General features: G+C 50.1%; 1 protein-coding gene across 3 annotated transcripts in view; it reads left to right on the forward strand.

Moving 5' to 3' along the window:
- Positions 1 to 780: 780 nt before the first annotated feature.
- Positions 781 to 19,259, forward strand: part of LOC146813676 (E3 ubiquitin-protein ligase TRIM39-like) — a 457,192-nt gene continuing 438,713 nt past the window's right edge. For all 3 annotated transcript variants that reach the window (XM_085610175.1, XM_085610176.1, XM_085610177.1), the window contains exon 1: positions 781 to 1,240. In XM_085610175.1, coding sequence (XP_085466301.1) covers positions 830 to 1,240 — 411 coding nt within the window. In that variant the 5' untranslated portion in view covers positions 781 to 829. The remainder of the gene's footprint in view (positions 1,241 to 19,259) is intronic.

Here is a 19,259-nt window from a genome sequence, read left to right on the forward strand (position 1 = left end):
GTTAGAGTGTCTGTCTCTGTGAGAGTGTCTGTCTCTGTGAGAGTGTCTGTCTCTGTGAGAGTGGTTGACCTGAGGTGAACATTCCATCCGCAGGGTCTCCTTCGCAGTAGATTTTCAGGGTGTTCAGAGGGGGAGAGCCCCACCCAGGGAGGTGTCCTTGGTTCTGTATAATATCTGTCTCTGTGAGAGTGGCTGTCTCTGTGAGAGTGGTTGACCTGAGGTGAACATTCCATCCTCGGGGTCTCCTTCGCAGTAGATTTTCAGGGTGTTCAGAGGGGACGAGCCCCACCCAGGGAGGTGTCCTTGGTTCTGTATAATATCTGTCTCTGTTAGAGTGTCTGTCTCTGTTAGAGTGTCTGTCTCTGTGAGAGTGTCTGTCTCTGTGAGAGTGGCTGTCTCTGTGAGAGTGGTTGACCTGAGGTGAACATTCCATCCGCAGGGTCTCCTTCACAGTAGATTTTCAGGGTGTTCAGAGGGGGAGAGCCCCACCCAGGGAGGTGTCCTCGGTTCTGTAAGGGTAGCTCAGCGGGTTTGTTCTGATGCAAGAGAGCGCGGCCAGTTCTGACCTCTCTGTAACTCTACGCGGCCTCGCAGTCTTCCAGAAGAGCCAGTGCCCTGACACTCCCTCGTCTGTGGACTGTCAGGGAAGCGGGAAGCACTTCAGAGTCCACACTCGGGCCCAGCTCTGCTCCATGGCACGCAGACCCCACCCCGCCCCAGATACAGACACTCCCTCTTGTTCACCTTCTGGACTGTCAGGGAAGCTGGAAGCACTTCAAAGTCCAGCTTCAGCGCCGGAGGAGGCCCACACCCGTCGCTCGCTCTGGTCATGGCGGCAGCTGCGAGGCTCCAGAGCGTCCGAGACGAGGTCTGTTGCTCCATCTGCCTGGAGCTGTACACGGACCCGGTGTCCATCGAGTGTGGACACAGCTTCTGCCGCTCCTGCATCACTCAGTGCTGGGAGGGGCCGGTCTCGGACCGCTCCTGCCCCCTGTGCAAGACGGTATCCCGAGAGGCTGCCCTGCGGCCGAACAGGGAGCTGAGAAACATCGTGGAAATGTCCGGACTGAATTCACCACCCGAGAAACCCGAAGACGAGCATCTGTGCCCCAAACACCAGCAGAGGCTGCAGCTGCTCTGCGAAGAGGATGACACCCTCCTGTGTGTGGTCTGCCGAGAGTCCAGAGAGCACCGGGCTCATGCAGTGTGTCCCATAGAGGAGGCTGCCGAGGAGCACAAGGTGAGTGTGTCATAACTACAGTCCATATGCCGCACAGGCCGCTCACATTATTTCAAGTATTTCTTGTCACTTGCATCAAATAGGTGCAGAGGACGCAGTGAGAGCAGAGTGAGTCTTTCCAGCCTCCAAGTTAGGGAAGAGTTGAAGATGCACCTGACCTCCTCTTCATCTCACTAGGCCCATTCCTTACTAACCTCTCTGAGTAATCTGGCAGCATTATTGGCCCGTTCACCTACCAGCAGCCTTCATTATCCTATGTCTGTATTCTCACAGTCATACCTATGAGGATCCCACCTCACTCACAGGAGCAAACCCAGGCCATGGGAGTGGACATGGCATCAGCCCACCCTCCAAGAGCCGTCTAAGTCACGACCAGGCCCACGCCTCTTCCTGAGGTTCAAGGTTGTCTTCTGAGGCTGGCAGCCCCCGGGAGCGAGGGCCTTCCACACCTCTTCTGAGCTCCAAGGTTGTCTTCTGAGGCCAGCAGCCCTGGGAACGAGAGCCTTCCACACCCCACCCTGAGCTCCAAGGTTGTCTTCTGAGGCCAGCAGCCCCGGGAGCGAGGGCCTTCCACACCTCTTCTGAGCTCCAAGGTTATCTTCTGAGGCCAGCAGCCCCGGGAGCGAGGGCCTTCCACACCCCACCCTGAGCTCCAAGGTTATCTTCTGGGGCCAGCAGCCCCCGGGAGCGAGGGCCTTCCACACCCCACCCTGAGCTCCAAGGTTGTCTTCTGAGGCCAGCAGCCCCGGGAGCGAGGGCCTTCCACACCTCTTCTGAGCTCCAAGGTTGTCTTCTGGGGCCAGCAGCCCCCGGGAGCGAGGGCCTTCCACACCTCATCCTGAGCTCCAAGGTTGCCTTCTGAGGCCAGCAGCCCCGGGAGCGAGGGCCTTCCACACCCCACCCTGAGCTCCAAGGTTGTCTTCTGAGGCCAGCAGCCCCGGGAGCGAGGGCCTTCCACACCTCATCCTGAGCTCCAAGGTTGCCTTCTGAGGCCAGCAGCCCCGGGAGCGAGGGCCTTCCACACCCCACCCTGAGCTCCAAGGTTGTCTTCTGGGGCCAGCAGCCCCGGGAGCGAGGGCCTTCCACACCTCATCCTGAACTCCAAGGTTGTCTTCTGGGGCCAGCAGCCCCCGGGAGCGAGGGCCTTCCACACCTCATCCTGAGCTCCAAGGTTGTCTTGTGAGGCCAGCCGCCCCGGGAGCGAGGGCCTTCCACACCTCATCCTGAGCTCCAAGGTTGTCTTCTGGGGCCAGCTGCCCCCGGGAGCGAGGGCCTTCCACACCTCTTCTGAGCTCCAAGGTTATCTTCTGAGGCCAGCAGCCCCCGGGAGCGAGGGCCTTCTACACTGACTGTGATGTAAGTAACCGGGGCATTATCACCAAGTCCTAACGTCCTCATCCCAGTCATTTACTTATGAGGACCCCCAACGATGAACCACACAAGCCACTATTACTGCCATAAACTCAACTATTAATAGTGAAAAACAAGGTAATAGTGAATCCTACTCTAAGAATGCAAGCTGCAAAACCTTCTGACCAAACTTATGCTCCCCCAGCCCCACTCCCTGAAGTTTGTAATGTTTCTGCAAGCTGTTAGGAGGGGCCCAGGTACCTGCTTGACAGATCTCTGACAAAGAAACCCCTTTAAGGTCAGCCGTGGAGGCCGCTACACCTCTTGGGTCTGCCCTTGATATTCAAGGATGGAGTAACATCGGAAGCCTCATAAACTGTTGAAATCGTTCTCTCTCCACCTGTCGGTAGTGATGCCAGCAGCTTCACATCCCTGGGTGACACTTCTGAAGGTGAATATCAGTCCATCCGTTTTCCTGAAGCTCTTGGTACAACTTAAGTATATCACGACCACCCTCCTTATTTCATCATGAGAAGAGGGATTAGGAAAAAAGAAGGCAGGAGAATTCCTAGTGCCGATGGCCCAAAGAGGACACCTCTGTTAGGAGACCCGGGTCAGTTCTCGAAATGATGCCATCTTTTAAAACCCTCAAACCTGGAGGTTTACACCACAACGCACCTCATTCACCATTCCTCCTGTGTAATGATAAGGGGATCAAAAATACAACCTCTAGTGTGAGCCATAGATAAAGGCTCCAAAGGTGAACTTTGAATGACTTTAAAGACCAAAGGTAAATCCCAGGAGGAACAAGTGGGAGAATCACATTTCTAGAGATGGAGAAACTTCTCCGCAGCTAAAGAACTAAAGTCCTGATTGAGAGTTTGCACAACAGGAATTTGCTCTGCTGGGGCGACGGAATAAAGGACACCCTGAGGGTGTACCTGCATGCCAAATTTTGAGATGTCTGCCATCCCAGCAAACATTTCTTTCACTTACAAGAAACGCAGTGGTGTCAATAAATGCTTTGAAAGTTTGGCAGACGGTCATGTCAGCATGGTGGAGTTGTACCTCAAACTTTCAATTTTATTTTGGTTTTCGAATAGAGCAGGACTCAACATGCCCTCTGACAAACTTAGTATAATCATCAAACACAAACTAAATATTGTGCCAATCTCACAATCAATTTGGAGAGCTTTGTTTTTTTTTAAACAGCAGTTTTAGAAATTCTTCCATTGCATATAACATGATGACTGTTAGAAATGGAGGCCTCTAGTTGGCAATGGCTAGCCACTGTCCAAGTAGGGACCCTTCTTCCTAAGTCAGAGTAAGCAGCCTACACCCTTTGATAACCCCTGCTCAACCCTGTGGTAACGTAGCACGAGCAGACAGGCCTATCTCAGAGGCAGTGTGTGAAGCATTTATGACCCTACACAACAACGCAGTGGAGACACTACAAAGGGACACCACAAGCAGTTATAGAAAAATAGTTATGTTTATATAGACTGAACACGAGGCTTAAAAGCGCTCAAGGAGCCACAATCCAAATAATTACAGATTCCCTTCAAAAGCAATAGAGGCACTCAGAAAGCGTGTGGAACGAACTTAGTTCGAGGCCAGGGTCCACACGACCCGGTGGTGCACAATGTACCTGAGATTTAAAGGGGCACGGCACGCAGCCTCACAAGGAAGACGCGTTGATGACAGGAGGACTCGCAGCGGCCACAGTTCCCAGCTGTAGCGGTCCGCGGCGTGCACTCATGATAATCCTGGGACGGGGCTTAAAGGCGGGCACCCAGCGGCACATGCAGGTCCTAACAAGATCCTCAAAGTGGGGACTAGTGCAGGCACTTAGCGGCACAGCTCCTCAGCTGCAGCGGCCCGCAATAGCGATTGCGATGACTCTCGTAGGACAGCAAATGCGGGCACTCACCGGCACAGCTTCTCAGCTGCAGCGGCCCACAGTAGCGATAGCGATAGCGATGATTCTCGCAGGACGGCAAATGCGGGCATTCAGCGGCACAGCTCCTCAGCTGCAGCTGACCACAATAGCAATAGCGATGATTCTCGTAGGACGGCAAATGCAGGCACTCAGCGGCACAGCTCCTCAGCTGGAGCGGGCCACAATAGCAATAGCGATGATTCTCGTAGGACGGCAAATGCGGGCACTCAGCGGCACAGCTCCTCAGCTGCAGCGGGCCACGATAGCGAGGGAAACATCGTTTACCCCGCGAGGATTACATCGCGATGCCATTACATCGCGGTTTTTACAACGCAAGTCGTTACAACGACTTGTGCTAGATGGCGCTCTAGGACAAGGAATAGTATAATTTACTATCCAACACCTTCCCTACTGTACGTAGACTGGAGTTGGAATAGTAAATTATACTACTCCTAAGTCCAGCGCCCTCCAACGCAAGTCGTTGTAATGACTTGCGTTGTCAAAACCGCGATGTAATGTACCGCGATGTAAATGTATGCGTTGTAACGTCATACATCCCGATAGCGATGACTTTGGTAACACAGGCAAATGCGGGCTCTCAGCGGCAACAGCTCCTCAGCTGCGGCGGCCCACAATAGCTATAACGATGACTTTGGTAACACAGGCAAATGCGGGCTCTCAGCGGCAACAGCTCCTCAGCTGCGGCGGCCCACAATAGCGATGCGATGACTTTGGTAACACAGGCAAATGCGTTCTCTCAGCGGCAACAGCTCCTCAGCTGCGGTGGCCCACAATAGCGATACGATGACTTTGGTAACACAGGCAAATGCAGGTTCTCAGTGGCAACAGCTCCTCAGCTGCGTCTGCCCGCTAGCGATGTGATGACTTCCAGCCCGGGTTCCCCGCAGTAGAAACAGAGGCTCTGGAATTCTCAACAGAGGCCTCACCTGCGAGTAGAATCCCTCTCAAATAGGAATCCAGACGGCTGATGGGTGAAGTCTAATGTCCCTGAGACTTCAGCAGGAGGCAAGTTCAAATCAGGCCCTTGGGTAGTCGCTTCAGCAAGATGGATGAAAGTTTCAAAGTCCTTTCCCTCTAGTTACACGGACAGAGTTTTGTCTTGACATCCAGAAGTAACACACCATGTAGGGGTTTTAGCACAGATCTTTATACCCCAAAAGTCTTTGTTCTCAAAAAGTCACAAATCACTGAACCCAGCCAGAACCAGCTTGGTGTCGTCCTGGAGCACTTTGTTTACAAGGCTGCATCCTGCCTTTCAGGAAGAGGGGGTCTGCCATCAGAGGCACAGTGGGAGGTGGAGCCAGCATTCACCTTGCCAGGCATAACCCTGCCCAGATCAAAGGGTCACACCTCCCCATACTCCACTGCAGATCTCTCTATTCAATCCAGGTCGGGCTCAGCCTGCCCTGACCCTCCAAAACCAGACAGCCAATACACATAACAGCAGAGCACACTGGAAGGTTTAGGCAAGAAAATATCTGCTTCCTAAAAATGGTATTTTTAATCCTAGAATATACAAATAATCGTCACTAAAAGATGCACTTTAATATTCGGAGCTCAGGCATACTACATTCGACTTTCCTATCATGTTCCTTGGGTGAATTAGGATTATACCTATTCATACAGTCAATTTACAATAAGGAGCATTCACGCTGTGGCACTGAATGGCAGTGGCACAACGCCCAGAGCATCTAACACCAGCAAACACAGAGGAGACAAAAGCGAAAAATGGAAGGGAGACCCACGCCAATGGTGCCAGGTCTAACAGTGACAATGTGGAAGGCGGTCTAGACTCTTGGATTACTGAGAGTAGATGATAGGGAGCTCCTCTCCTCTTCATCACCACAGATTTCATTCTCCAAATCAATAGAGATAAGTGAGCTTGTAGAAGGGATTCCTGGTTCACTAGAAAAGAAGGAGAAAATGAAACTCTCCAATGAGGACCTAGAGATATCGAGAGAAGCAGAGAGAGCGAGGACCACCTTGGCCAGAATGGGACCACCAACACCACTTCTGCCTTTTGTCTTTGAAATCTCAGGAACAACTTGTGAATGTGGGAAGAAAGGCATAAAGGAGTTGGCAGGGCCAATATGTTAGAATATCCCCCCCATGCACCCGTAGTTGGAATCGGAATGAAAAATGTTGTTGAGAGGATGCAAAAAGCTCCTAGAATGGTTCCACAAATCTTCAATATATCTCCTTGAATATCTCTCTGAAAGGCACAGGTCCTGGTAGGATGCAAACTGTTGACCATTGTCTCCCCCCTTGATATATCTGACTGTCAGGGATAGAAGACATTACTATGTCCAAATCCGGTATTGCACCACTACCAGATTAAAGGAGGATGGATTTGACCCACCTGTCTGTTCATGTACCACATGGCCACTCAAATGTCTGTTGTTAGAACCAGTAGCTGGTTTCGGTTGAAAATGCTGTGGAAGGTTTTCAAGGCTTCCTAGGTTGTTGAAAATTCTCTCCAATTTGAGGAATGTTGCTTCTGTTCCCGAGCCCATCTTTCTTGCACTTTGCGAGCTCCCAGTGTGGCTCTCCAAACTGCCAGACTGGCATCTGTCATTAGAATGAGAGGGGATTTGGGTTCAATTGAAACCCTTTGTTCAAAGAGATCTGCCCCCATCACATGAGCTACAACAAGACTTGTCTCTCAACAGAAATCCTTGTCTCGAAGTTCAATGATGCTGGTCTCCAGAATTTGAGCAGATGTGGCAGTAGAGGTATTCTATTCTCGGCCAAGGAATTAGGAAGACATATGAGGTCGTCTAACCTCGCTGAGGCTTCGTTCTATTTTGCGTAAGGTCTGTCTCAACCTCTACTCTCTGTCCTGAAGGTGATGGACATACCATCAAGAGTATTGTTTAAAGTTGGCACTTTGCATAATTGAGGATGAGGCCATGTGATTTTAGACAGCCCTCCATGAGCTCGGCTTCCTCTACAGTTTTTTGTTCTATTCTGGCCACCAGCAGCCAATCATCCAGATACGGAAAATGAGCGGATTTTGCAGATGGATCCATAATTTTTCTTGCAGGGGAGCCATCATTTTAGCGAATACTCTCAGGGCAGATTTGATCCCCAGGGCAACACCTGGAACTGATAGTGGATGTTAAAAACACAGCACCTTAAAAACGTTTAGTGTTTGACTGCTATGGGAATGTGGAAATATGCGCCCACTCAGTCTGTAGTTACCATGTTACGTTTTGAGGGAACCATAGGCGTTATCATCTGAACTGTTTCAATTTTGAAGTGTGCATTCTTTATCCATCTGTTTACTTTCTTGGGATCTATCACTAGGCAATAGCCCCCCTCACTTTTGGAACCAGAAGTATCCTCAAATTGGTCTCTTTCTCTTGCTGATGATCAGGAACCTGAATTATGGTTTTCTTCTTGAATAAAGTTTGAATTGATGTTTTTAGTGATTCCAACTTTTCCGTATTCAATGGATTTCAAGTATGAATGTTGTCCCTGTTTGGTGGCGTGGAAATGAATTCTCGCCTGTAACATTTCTTCACTATTCGGAGGACCCAAGAGTCTGGTATTGATTGTTTCCTTGCTTTAGGAAATAAGGCCACTATGCAAACTAGGCCACTTTCACCATAGTCAGTACCTGGGCCTCTTATTTCCTTAAGGTGGCCTGCCCTTGTTATCAATTTGAGGTTTAAGGGATTTATTTCCCTTTATGTCTATGTGAACTCTGATTATATAGATACCATGAAGGTTGTCTAAGAAATTTATTCGATTTGAAACCAGTACCTGAAGATAGAGACTGGCTGAATGAAATTGCAGTTTCTCGTCCAACTCAGGACCAAACAGTTTAATACCCTCAAACCTAATGGCATCCTATCATAGAATCATATTATCCTCTGCCATTGACTTGTGCCAAACGAAATTGTTCAACAAGGAATCAGCTGACACTGATTGAGGAAACCTTTTATCTATATAAACAAGAAAATGGGGGGGGGGGACCAGGAGCTAGTTATGGTCCAGTGTCTGTGCTCCGTATGTCGTCTGTATCAATCAAAAAAGGAGACACTGTTCCAAAAAACAAGGGAAGGAAATGAAAGAAGACTCAAAAAAGGTTGAGAAGAGAGGGTCCTAGGGTTAATAAGACCCAAATATTGGAGGGGGAAGCAGAGCTTCATTTCTCTTGTTGCACTCACACACCCCGAGAGGTGTCATGCTTCTTCATCATCGGGCGTTTTGCTCCTCGTCGGGCCGGTGCTGCAATGCCCCACGGGTCCCCCGAAGGGTCACTTTAGCGGAGATCTTTTTAAGAGAAAATGCCGTTAGGTGCATGCGGGTGTGTGGTTTGGGTCCTAAAAATAGGGGGGGGGCAGTGGTGCAGATGTGTTTGTGATGTGATAAATTAAAAATGTCTAAGGGTTGCTTGAAAATGTTGTTTAATAAAGACAAGGAATAGCACCCTTGACATACTAAAAAACCCGTAGGTTAGGTGTTACCCTAATGGGGTTAATGTCCCACGAGATTACTAAAATGTGGTCAATGTGGTCGACATGTTTCGCGCCCCTGCGGTCCAACCGGATCCGTGGCGTTTCCTCAGGACCAAATATGAAGTGCAATAAGTGATCTGGGGGATAATACCCACAGTATATATCCGGGCGTCCAGGGACTCCATGGCCCTGCTATCTGTTGTGTCAGATTGAAAGTCACTCCTGGATATGAGCCTAGGGGAACAAAAACGACAAGAGAAATGAGAAGGGAAAAACAATATGACAAAGTTTTCCACATCTGTCCATAAATTGGACGCAAAGAGAAAAAGACTGAGTACATGGTTACGATGTTAAAGGGAACACAAAAAACCCACTCATGAGTGATCGGAAAGCAATGGGGTCTCGACGATAAGTAAAAGTATGGCCAGACCCAGGATATATATCCTGGTATGTGGGGGGCCTCCCATCACCGATCGGAGTCACCCAATGGTTCCATACACCTACCGTGGAGGGTCTGGTGAACTACAGCGTTAATGTGCAAGTAATTATTCAGTGCGGGGTCGTAACAGCTCATCCACCGGAAGTGTCTGAGCCAGTGAGTAGACACCCCTACATTATATCACACAACATTCACCTAAATATGAGGAGAAGGGTGCTCCATAGACTAGGGGACGAGCGTTCACACCTTCTTGTGCTAAAAAGAAACACAGAGGATCTCCCAGTAAGTAATGGCATGTAAATACGTATTGACCCTGTGGTCAAAATCGGGGTAAAGTCTGCCACTAGTACCCCAGGTGCGCCCTAGGTGTTTACTTACAATTTAGCTCCGGTGTGGCCTCTTACGAACCTACCCCAACCGTCCTCCTGTCTGGAAAGGACCGCCACACAATGAGGGTTCCATTTGTAGTCCTGGCAAGTTTCGTTGAGGCGGTGCCTGCATCCGGTCACAAGTTGTAACAGGTGTGTGTTGGGGTGTCTGTAAGTTCATGCGCGTGCGTGAAGACCAGACATGCGGTCCTTGCGCATGCGTGGTAGATATAATAATCCTGTGGCAGGAAAACCGCTGAGTAGGTCATTCCTCAGTAGTCACACTCCTAGGGGTAATTATATTCAGAAGGAAGATCTTTAGTACATAAGTACACATTACATTACATATTTATCCTCAAATCTCCATTTACCTGTCGAGGATGATTAGCCTGGTACCAGCTCTGGCTGATTAAGAGAGTTTCACAGACCACTTATTCACAGAATTCCTATCATACCTGCGGTTATGAACCTTTTAAAAGGAGAGTGGAGGACCCTGATAGGGTCTCGGTACCAAGATTCATGGGGAGATTCTACACCTACACTGAACTTCCGCAGGCTTTGACTGTTGATCCTCTAATGTCTGGTATCACAGGGAAGCCAAGCCGTCTCTTCTTTCTAAGGAGGTGTCATTACCAGACCCTGATAAGAAGGTAGAAAGTTCCATAAAGAGATATGTTGGTCTTAGTTTAGCAATATGACACAGATGTTCTATTCTACATATATTTTCTACTATTCTTGAAGGGCAAAATTTCTCACAGCTGTCCAGCAGAATGGAAATTCAAGCCAGATAATTATCAGACTTGATATTCAACACATAATTGCTTTGAGCAATGGCTTCTGCCGGATAGGACACTTTACCCCGCACACTTTTACTCCGCTTGCCATTGCCCCGCAGTTTTTACTCCGTAAAACCTTTTACAATGCAGCGCTTTACACCGCAAACTATTACAATGCATTCCCCTTTACAACGCAATTTACTATTCTAACTCCACCGTGGGGTAAATCTGGGGACTGTGTTGTAATAGTTTGCGGTGTAAATCCCTGCGTTGTAAAAGCTTTTGCAGAGTAAAAACTGCAGTGTAATGGCACTGCGGAGTAATGCATGCAGGGTAAAGGACGTTTCCCCTTCGGCTAGTGCAGTGGCTGCTAGATGACACCTCCATCTCTAAAGTTGGAAGGCCGAAATTGCTCAAAAGGCCTATTTGTTGAGAATGCCCTATTCTGGCAATAGAATATTTGTTGAGGAGTTAGAAGATGTGCTTCATAAATATTTTAAATCTCAAATACGCTCTCAAACCTTCCGCTCAAAGCAAAAGTCTTCTAAATGTGGGAAGAGATGATATGACAAAGGAAGAGGGGATCTGATTTGAACCAGAACAATTCAAAGTTTCAGCAATGAGGTGTCCACTCTAACTCTTCTTCATGTCAATCTGGAGGAAGGGATTTACAAAAATAATAAGGTTCCTGACTAGTCCCAGGAATAAGTCATCCCGTTTGGGTGTCGACTCCTTTATTTCTAGGGAGGGACTGAATTTCAGACAGTTGGGTCCTTCGGATCATTTCACAGGGATATTCTATCGAAGTTTCCCCACTCTTTCTGGATCCTTATTTACTATACACAGCATGGCCCTCAGAGACGGACTTAAAGTAGTTTCTGTGTGAGAGTATTTCCACTTTTTTCACGAAGTAGGGCATTATACTCGCTTCCAATTCTCAGAGATGGGAAAGATGGTACTCTAATATATTTCTGGAGAAGAAGCCCTCTGGGAATTACAGAATGATCATGGAACTCCGATTCCTCAAAATCTTCATTGCCAGAATGTAATTCGAAATTCACAAATTACAAGTGATTCCTTTACTCTGGGGAATTTCCAACTAAAAAAGATCTCCAGGACACTCTCTTAAAGTTATTCCAGTTACTTCTTTCCAGAGGTATCACATATTTGCCGTGGGTCTTCAGCTCTAGCAGTTTCAGGTCCTGCCCTTCAGCCCCAATATCTCTCCAAGGTGTTTACAAAGGACCTGGCTATTGTTTCTGAGGATACTACATTCTCAGGGGTTCATAGTCCATCCTTACTTAGATGATCTGCTGATTCAAGCCTCATCCTGGGAACAGGCTCTGAAGGACACTCAAACAACAGTTCAGAATTTTGGATCTATCATCAATTGGGGAAAGTCCCACCTAATCCTGTGTCAGAACCTGTAGTATGTAGGAGCAGTCTTCAACACCACCAGAGTCCATGAAGAGTCCATGTTCATCTAACAGAGCTGTTGACCAGAGTGGGGATGCCAGCAAGACAATGGTTGCAAGATACAGACAGACATGGTAAATGTAATCTTTTTCTCTGACACTGCTCCACAGGGTTCATAGTATGTCTACACTTCCAAGATTAAAGTACATTTTTCAATTTGTTCTTTACTTTAGGCAGCAAGCTGTTGTTCCTTGGTCACACCTACATCTAAGGGACTTTGTTCTCAACCTCCTGACTCATTGGGTCCCCCAAGAGGACAGCTACCTGCACATGATTCCAGTGATGAACAGAATTTGAAATCTGGCAGCTTGGTGGATGGATCCGATGTCCTCAAATAGGGAAACAATGTTCGCTTATCCCAGTCCCATTGTTATCACAGCTGATTCAAGCACTATGGACCAGGGGCAGTCTTACACAGCCTTCCCACACAGGGGTGCCAATTCCGATCCGGTAAAAAAATTCCCCGTCCGACTCGTATCCGGATTTTTTTCCGTCCGAATCGTCAAAGTAGCGTACAAACTGCCAAGTACGATTCGAACGGAAAAAAGTCCATACGAATCGCATTGGGAAGATTTCCCCACACGTCCTCGGGTCGGGAAAAGTCACCGACACGTCCCCGGGCGAGAAACCCACCGTGCGGAAAAATAAAGTCCGACTGCGCAAGTACGATCCCTCCCGTCCTCCCCATTTCACAACCGTACGCAAAAAACACCGTCCGAACCGAACTCCCATAGCAACCATGGAGACATGTGCCCGCATACGCGCCGAACACCCCACCACCCCCCGCCCGCGTATGTACGCCCCGAACCCCCACCCGTGTATGTACGCACCAAACACCCACCCGTGTATGTACGCCCCCGAACCCCCCCCAGCCGTGTATGTACGCACCGAACCACCAGCCGTGTATGTACGCCCCCGAACCCCCCCCAGCCGTGTATGTACGCACCGAACCACCAGCCGTGTATGTACGCACCTAACACCCACCCCAGCCGTGTATGTACGCACCGAACCACCAGCCGTGTATGTACGGACTGTACACGCGCTTGTACGGTCCGTACTACTGTGGCGTACGCATACGCCAGCGCCCATATTGTGATCCGGACCGTACAAGCGCGTGTACAGTCCGTACATACACGGGTGGTGGTTCGGTGCGTACATACACGGCTGGGGGGGGGTTCGGGGGCGTACATACACGGGTGGTGGTTTGGTGCGTACATACACGGCTGGGGTGGGGGTTCGGTCCGTACATACACGGCTGGGGTGGGGGTTCGGTCCGTACATACACGGGTGGGGGTTCGGGGCGTACATACCAGGGTGGGGTGGGGGTTCGGGGCGTACATACACGGGTGGGGGTTCGGGGCGTACATACCAGGGTGGGGTGGGGGTTCGGGGCGTACATACACGGGTGGCGCTTGGGTGCGTACATACACGAGTGGGGGTTCGGGGCGTACATGCACGGGTGGGGGTACGGGCCGTACTTCCACGGGTGGGGGTACGGTCCGTACATACCCCTGCCCACGCTCTGCGTGCCTGGGTACGGGCCGTACCCATGCCTTTGGTGTGTGGGTACGGTGCGTCCCACCATTGTTGCGGGCCGTGGGGTCCGCACCGTACACAGGCCTTGGGGGCGTGGCTACGGGTCGTACCACGCGTACCCCTACATGACCCCAGCAATGCTGGTACGAGCTGTACCAAGGCCTTTCTGACGTGGGTACGGGCCGTACCGCTATTGTTGGAGTGACGTAGGGGGACGCGTGGTACGTTCCGTACCCACGCTCTTGCGGCCTGGGTAGGGTACGTACCGGTTCGCGTGACCATCCACTTCCGTTGTGGCGGACGCTTGCGTTGCTGGCCTTGCCCCCACCCCCTGGAAGTGACCAGGCCCTGATGGTCAGGTATGTCCAGGCCATGTGTGATTTGGTACCATGTGTTGGTGTTGTGTGTCCTGCCCCTGCCCCCCCCTTTGCCCCTGGTTGTTGTGCTGACCTTCTGCGGCGTCTGCGTCGGTTCCTGTACGCCAGGTGGACTGCTAGGAGGGCAGGGATGGCACGTAGGTTCGGGTCCATGTCTGTTCGTCGCGTCCAGCTGCTCCTTGCGTGTGTCGTCCTGATTTCCCGGCAGTTTTTGGCAGCCGGTAAATATTTTCCGTGCGGGATGACGTCGGTTCGAATCGTACTTCCTGGTTCGTGAAACGTAGGCTGGATGCGTACCGACGTCACGTCGGCTCCTTTCAGGATCGGAATTGTGTTTAGTTTCTGTTCGGTCGGTGTTTTGTTCGAATCGTACGGAAATGGTGTTTCCGTATGATTCGTACTTGCATTTTCGGATGGATTTCGCACCGGGTACGAGTCGGACGGAGAAAAGGCTCCGTCCGACGGTTCGTACCCGGTTTTTACCGGATCGGAATTGGCACCAGAGTGTGTGGGGAATTAGGAAAAGAAAATGATCGTTCAACTGGAGGGAGTTAATGGTGATCTGTATGGCATTTCAGACATTCTCTCATCTCTTTCTAGACACATCTGTACTCATTGGAACAGACAACAGGGTAGCCATGTCTTATTTAAAAACACCAAATTGGGAATGGTTCCCACTCTCTCAGTCATATGACCAGAAAGATCTGATAATGGGATAAGCATGATATATTGAGCTTGAGAACTGTATATGTCAATGGAGTTCTGTTTTGACAGGCCTAAGCAGAGTTTTCCATTTCCCCAGGGATTTGTGTTAAATCCTGTCATGTTCCACAGGTCAGTTGCCCTGCAGATGGATCTCTTTATGAGCCTGAACAACACTCATCTTCCAAGATACCTGTCAAGGTTTCGGGATCTTCTGGCCTATTGAGTCAATGACCGACAGGCCTTCTCTATTCATTCCCTCCAGTCCCTCTGATTCCAAGGCCCTTGCAAGGCTTGTGAGGGAGAGGGTACAATTGGTGTTTGTCATTCCATGCTAGACAAGGAGACCTTGGTTCAGGGGCGTAACAAACGCCCCCGCAGCCCCCGCGGTGCGGGGGGGGCCCCCAGTCTTCGGTTAGGTGAAGGGGGCCCCCTCAGCTCTTCGGTAAAGAGCTTGGGAGAGAAATGCTTGCTCTAGAAAGCAGGTGCACTCTGCAGCCTGCTCAGAGCTCCTCCCGCTGACCCAGGGCAGGACTGAAGAGAAACAAAGTAACAAGTTACATTGTTTCTCTTCAGTCAGAGCCCGGCCGGAAAAGGGAGGGGGCCCCGCACTCTTCAGAAACACCGGGGCTTTCAGGGAGAGAGGTTAGACTTGTAAAGAGCAGGACAGATAACATTCTGCAGCGTTGTCGGTAAGTCTAGCAGTTTAAATTGTGAGTTTTCATTGTGAGCTCCTTCAAAAAACATGCTATGTTGTGGGTTGATAACAAATGCCTGATATGTTTTAAAATGCAGCATTTACATTTCTACAGATAGGTTATCTGGGACTTTAATTAGTCCCAGCTGTAAATATCCTCCTGTCCCTGACCCTTTTCTTTGTCTCACACCACTAACAAGTGCAGGATATGTTACCTCCTGCCAGGCCCGGTTCTAGAGGGTGGGGTGGGCCGGGTGGGCCAGGCCCACCCAAACATGAGCCTGGCCCACCCAAACATGAGCCATGGCCCTCCCAGTGAATCTGCCACCGATGTACAACTACAATAAAAACTGTGCAGATAACTGGTGATTTACGATCCTGCTGCAGAGTAACCATTTGTCTGTTGGTAGCTTTTAAGTGCTGATAAACTGAATTTTATGGGAATAGCTCAGTGGGTTACTACCTCTGTCACAGATATCCTTGTGTTACTTGCAGTTCAGAAGTTACTATCCTAACATAGGACAGTGACCTATGAACTGTCTTTAAAGAGCTGCATACAAACTTCGCTTTTTTGTATTGTGATATAGTTAGAACTTCTCCATTCCTTCATTATTCTAATGTTGTCAAAAAGAGTTTGTTTGGGCAGTTATACATTGTAATCAGTAAAGCTGACCCCCAACCACTGGAGTACTCTTTAAATCCTGAGTTTGTGCTTCTCCAGTCCAAACCCCCGTAAAATATATTGCCCACCAGTATGGATGACGTGATTTCTACACCTTGTAATCCTCATTGGCTTATGTGACATTCCCCATAGACTGATCTATTGTCTCTGTATAATGCGTGCTGTTATGTAAAGTACTGTGACACCCTACACTCATATGAGTAGCGCTGTACAACAAATGGAATGGATATGAGAGAGGGGCAACGGAGAGATGAGGGGCACTAGTGGAGGGTGGCATTGAGGGAAAACGAGGAAGAGGTCATGGGGTGGGGAGCTACGGAGAGATGAGGGGCGCTGGTGGAGGGTGGCAGTGAGGGAATCAGAGGAGGAGGTCAACGGAGTGGGTGGAACTACAGAGAGATGAGGGGCACTAGTGGAGAGTGGCAGTGAGGGAAGCCGAGGAGGAGGTCCTGGAGTGGGGGTGGAGCTGCGGAAAGATGAGGGGCACTAGTGGAGGGTGGCATTGAGGGAAAACGAGGAAGAGGTAATGGGGTAGGGAGCTACAGTGAGATGAGGAGCACTGGTGGAGGGTGGCAGTGAGGGAGTCAGAGGAGGTGGTCACGGGGTGGGGGGAACAGCAGAGAGATGAGGGGCACTAGTGGAGGGTGGCAGTGAGGGAATCCGAGGAGGAGGTCACAGGGTGGAGGGGAACTACAGAGAGATGAGGGGTACTGGTGGAGGGCGGCAGTGAAGAAATCTGAGGAGGAGGTCATGGGGTGGGGGGGCTATGTAGAAATGAGGGGCACTAGTGGAGGTTGGCAGTGAGGGAAGCGGAGGAGGAGGTCATGAGGTGGGGGAACTACAGAGAGCTGAGGGGCACTAGTGGGGGGTGGCAGTGAAGGAATCCAAAGAGGTCACGGGTGGGGGGATCTACGGAGAGATGAGGGTTGCTGGTGGAGGGTGGCAGTGAAGGAATCTGAGGAGGAGGTTATGGGGGTGGGGGGAATTATGGAGAAATGAGGGGCACTGGTGGAGGGTGGCAGTGAGGGAATCTGAGAAGGAGGTCAGGGGTGGGGGGGAACTACAGAGAGATGAGGGGCACTGGTGGAGGGTGGCAGTGAGGTAATGCGAGGAGGAGGTCATGGGGCTCGGGGGGAATTACAGAGAGATGAGGGGCGCTGGTTGAGGGAGCAGTGAGGGAATCTGAGGAGGAGGTCATGGGGTGGGGGGGCTACAGAGAAATGAGAGGCACTAGTGAAGGATGGCAGTGAGGGAAGCCAAGGAGGAGGTCACGGGGTGGGGGAACTATAGAGAGATGAGGGGCACTAGTGGAGGGTGGCAGTGAAGGAATCTGATGAGGGGGTCATGGGGGGGGGGAACTACAGAGAGATGAGGGGCACTGGTGGAGGGTGGCAGGGAATCCGAGGAGGAGGTCATGGAGTGGGGGGAAATACGAAGCTATGAGGGGCGCTGGTGGAGGGTGGCAGTGAGGGAATCTGAGGAGGAGGTCATGGGGTGTGGGGGAGCTACAGAAAGATGGGGGACACTGGTGGAGGGTGGTAGTTAGGCTATCTACAGAGAAAAAGGTCAAAAAAGAGGTCAAAAAGACGTTTGCACCAGCAATAAAGCCGCCCTGTCATGGCCTTTCTGTTTTCATTTATTTAATTAACAGTCAGGTGATTAGGACAACTGTGGAGCATACTTTATCATGCATGCTAATTATTTTTACTGCTATATTCAATGTTTCAAGTTTGAAGGTGATTTTACTATTGTTTTTTACTGGGAATAGTGAAAGTGGAACTGAATGGTGGCTGATATGGGGCTAGGGCCCAAGGTCAGGTGTGAGATAAGGTGTGATGGAGAAGGGTGGTAGAAAAGTGGATAATCAAGCCTGTAAGAGAGTGCGCTGCAGAGTCAGAGGTCAGGTGGAGGTAGTAATGAAGAGGGTTTCTCCCTGAAGGCTCGCACAGAGGAAGCCCGGGTAGTGTCACTTGCTTGATACTCCCACCTTAGAAACTTCCTCTTCCCATCAAAGGGACATTGCATGGAAGAAAAGCACTTTTTGAGAGTGATAACATTTAGAAAGAGACTTTGAAAAGAGTGCGTTTTACTGTGCCTTGTAAGAGTAAGGAGAGATAAAGGAGGGCCCAGAAGCAGGCCTGGCTAGATATATAAGCGATAAATTGGGCCAGCAGTGGCCCACCCGAATGTACCCTTGGCCCACCCAAATAAAAATTCCTGGAGCCGGGCCTGCCTCCTGCCCCCAATTTTACCATTCCCCGTCCCACCCTTCGTGTTAGTTGGCACTAGCTTGGTTTTATTTTACCTTTGCCAATGCTTGATTACTTGCTTCACAAGCATTGGCTGCCGCTGCATGGCTCCCACGTGCTGGCCTCACACTTCGGAGCTGAGGAGACCCGTCCCCTGTTGCTGTAGACGCCTCGGTGCTGTTGCTCCACCCTGGTGTAGGCTGCCAGCTCCTCACCCTGCTCCTAAACCTCTTACTCATCAGCTCACAGCCTCACATCTACCGGGGCACATGAGCTGAGCTACCGGGAGCCGTTTGTGTTGGTCTTGGCGCTGTTCTGTGGTATTGCTTGCTGTGCTGGAAGGAGAGAGGGCTCCTTCCTGTCCACCTCTAAACAGGTGCCGGGGACTACAGAGAAAGGGGGCCGGGATTGACAACCCTTGTTGCATGTGACAATAAATGACCTAGTATTACATTCTCTCTATAATGGTGAGTTCAAATCAGAACATGCCAAATGTGGCCCTCGGGGTAAACGCACTGCTACTGGGCGCCAGAGACACACAAAAATCACTATTCGGCTCCCGGGCATCGGCTAAGCTTTATCCAAACAGTTCTGAAGTGCTGCTCACGTGGTATTAAGAAGTCTTTTCTTGCACTTTTTCGTCGAACAGCACTTCACAGAGACCGGTCTGTGTGCAACCCATTAATAAAACAAATTGCACCTCTGCCAGTGGCATAGTGTTAACTTTTGTTGAAATAGTGCCAAGAAACACGCTTATGCTGTTTGTGAGCGCTATAAAACACATAAATTGTACCTATTTCAGCTGCACGCAAGTTACCAACTGAAGCGTGTTACAATAACGCTTAATGGAAGGTCCTTGCTCTTCATCTGATGTGTACATAAAATGAAAAGCATGTCATGCTTTGTTAGCACTGGAGTCATAGAAGAATATGGAAGGATTTGCT

Source organism: Triturus cristatus, chromosome 6 (genome assembly GCF_964204655.1).
Source record: "Triturus cristatus chromosome 6, aTriCri1.1, whole genome shotgun sequence".
NCBI lineage: Eukaryota > Metazoa > Chordata > Amphibia > Caudata > Salamandridae > Triturus > Triturus cristatus.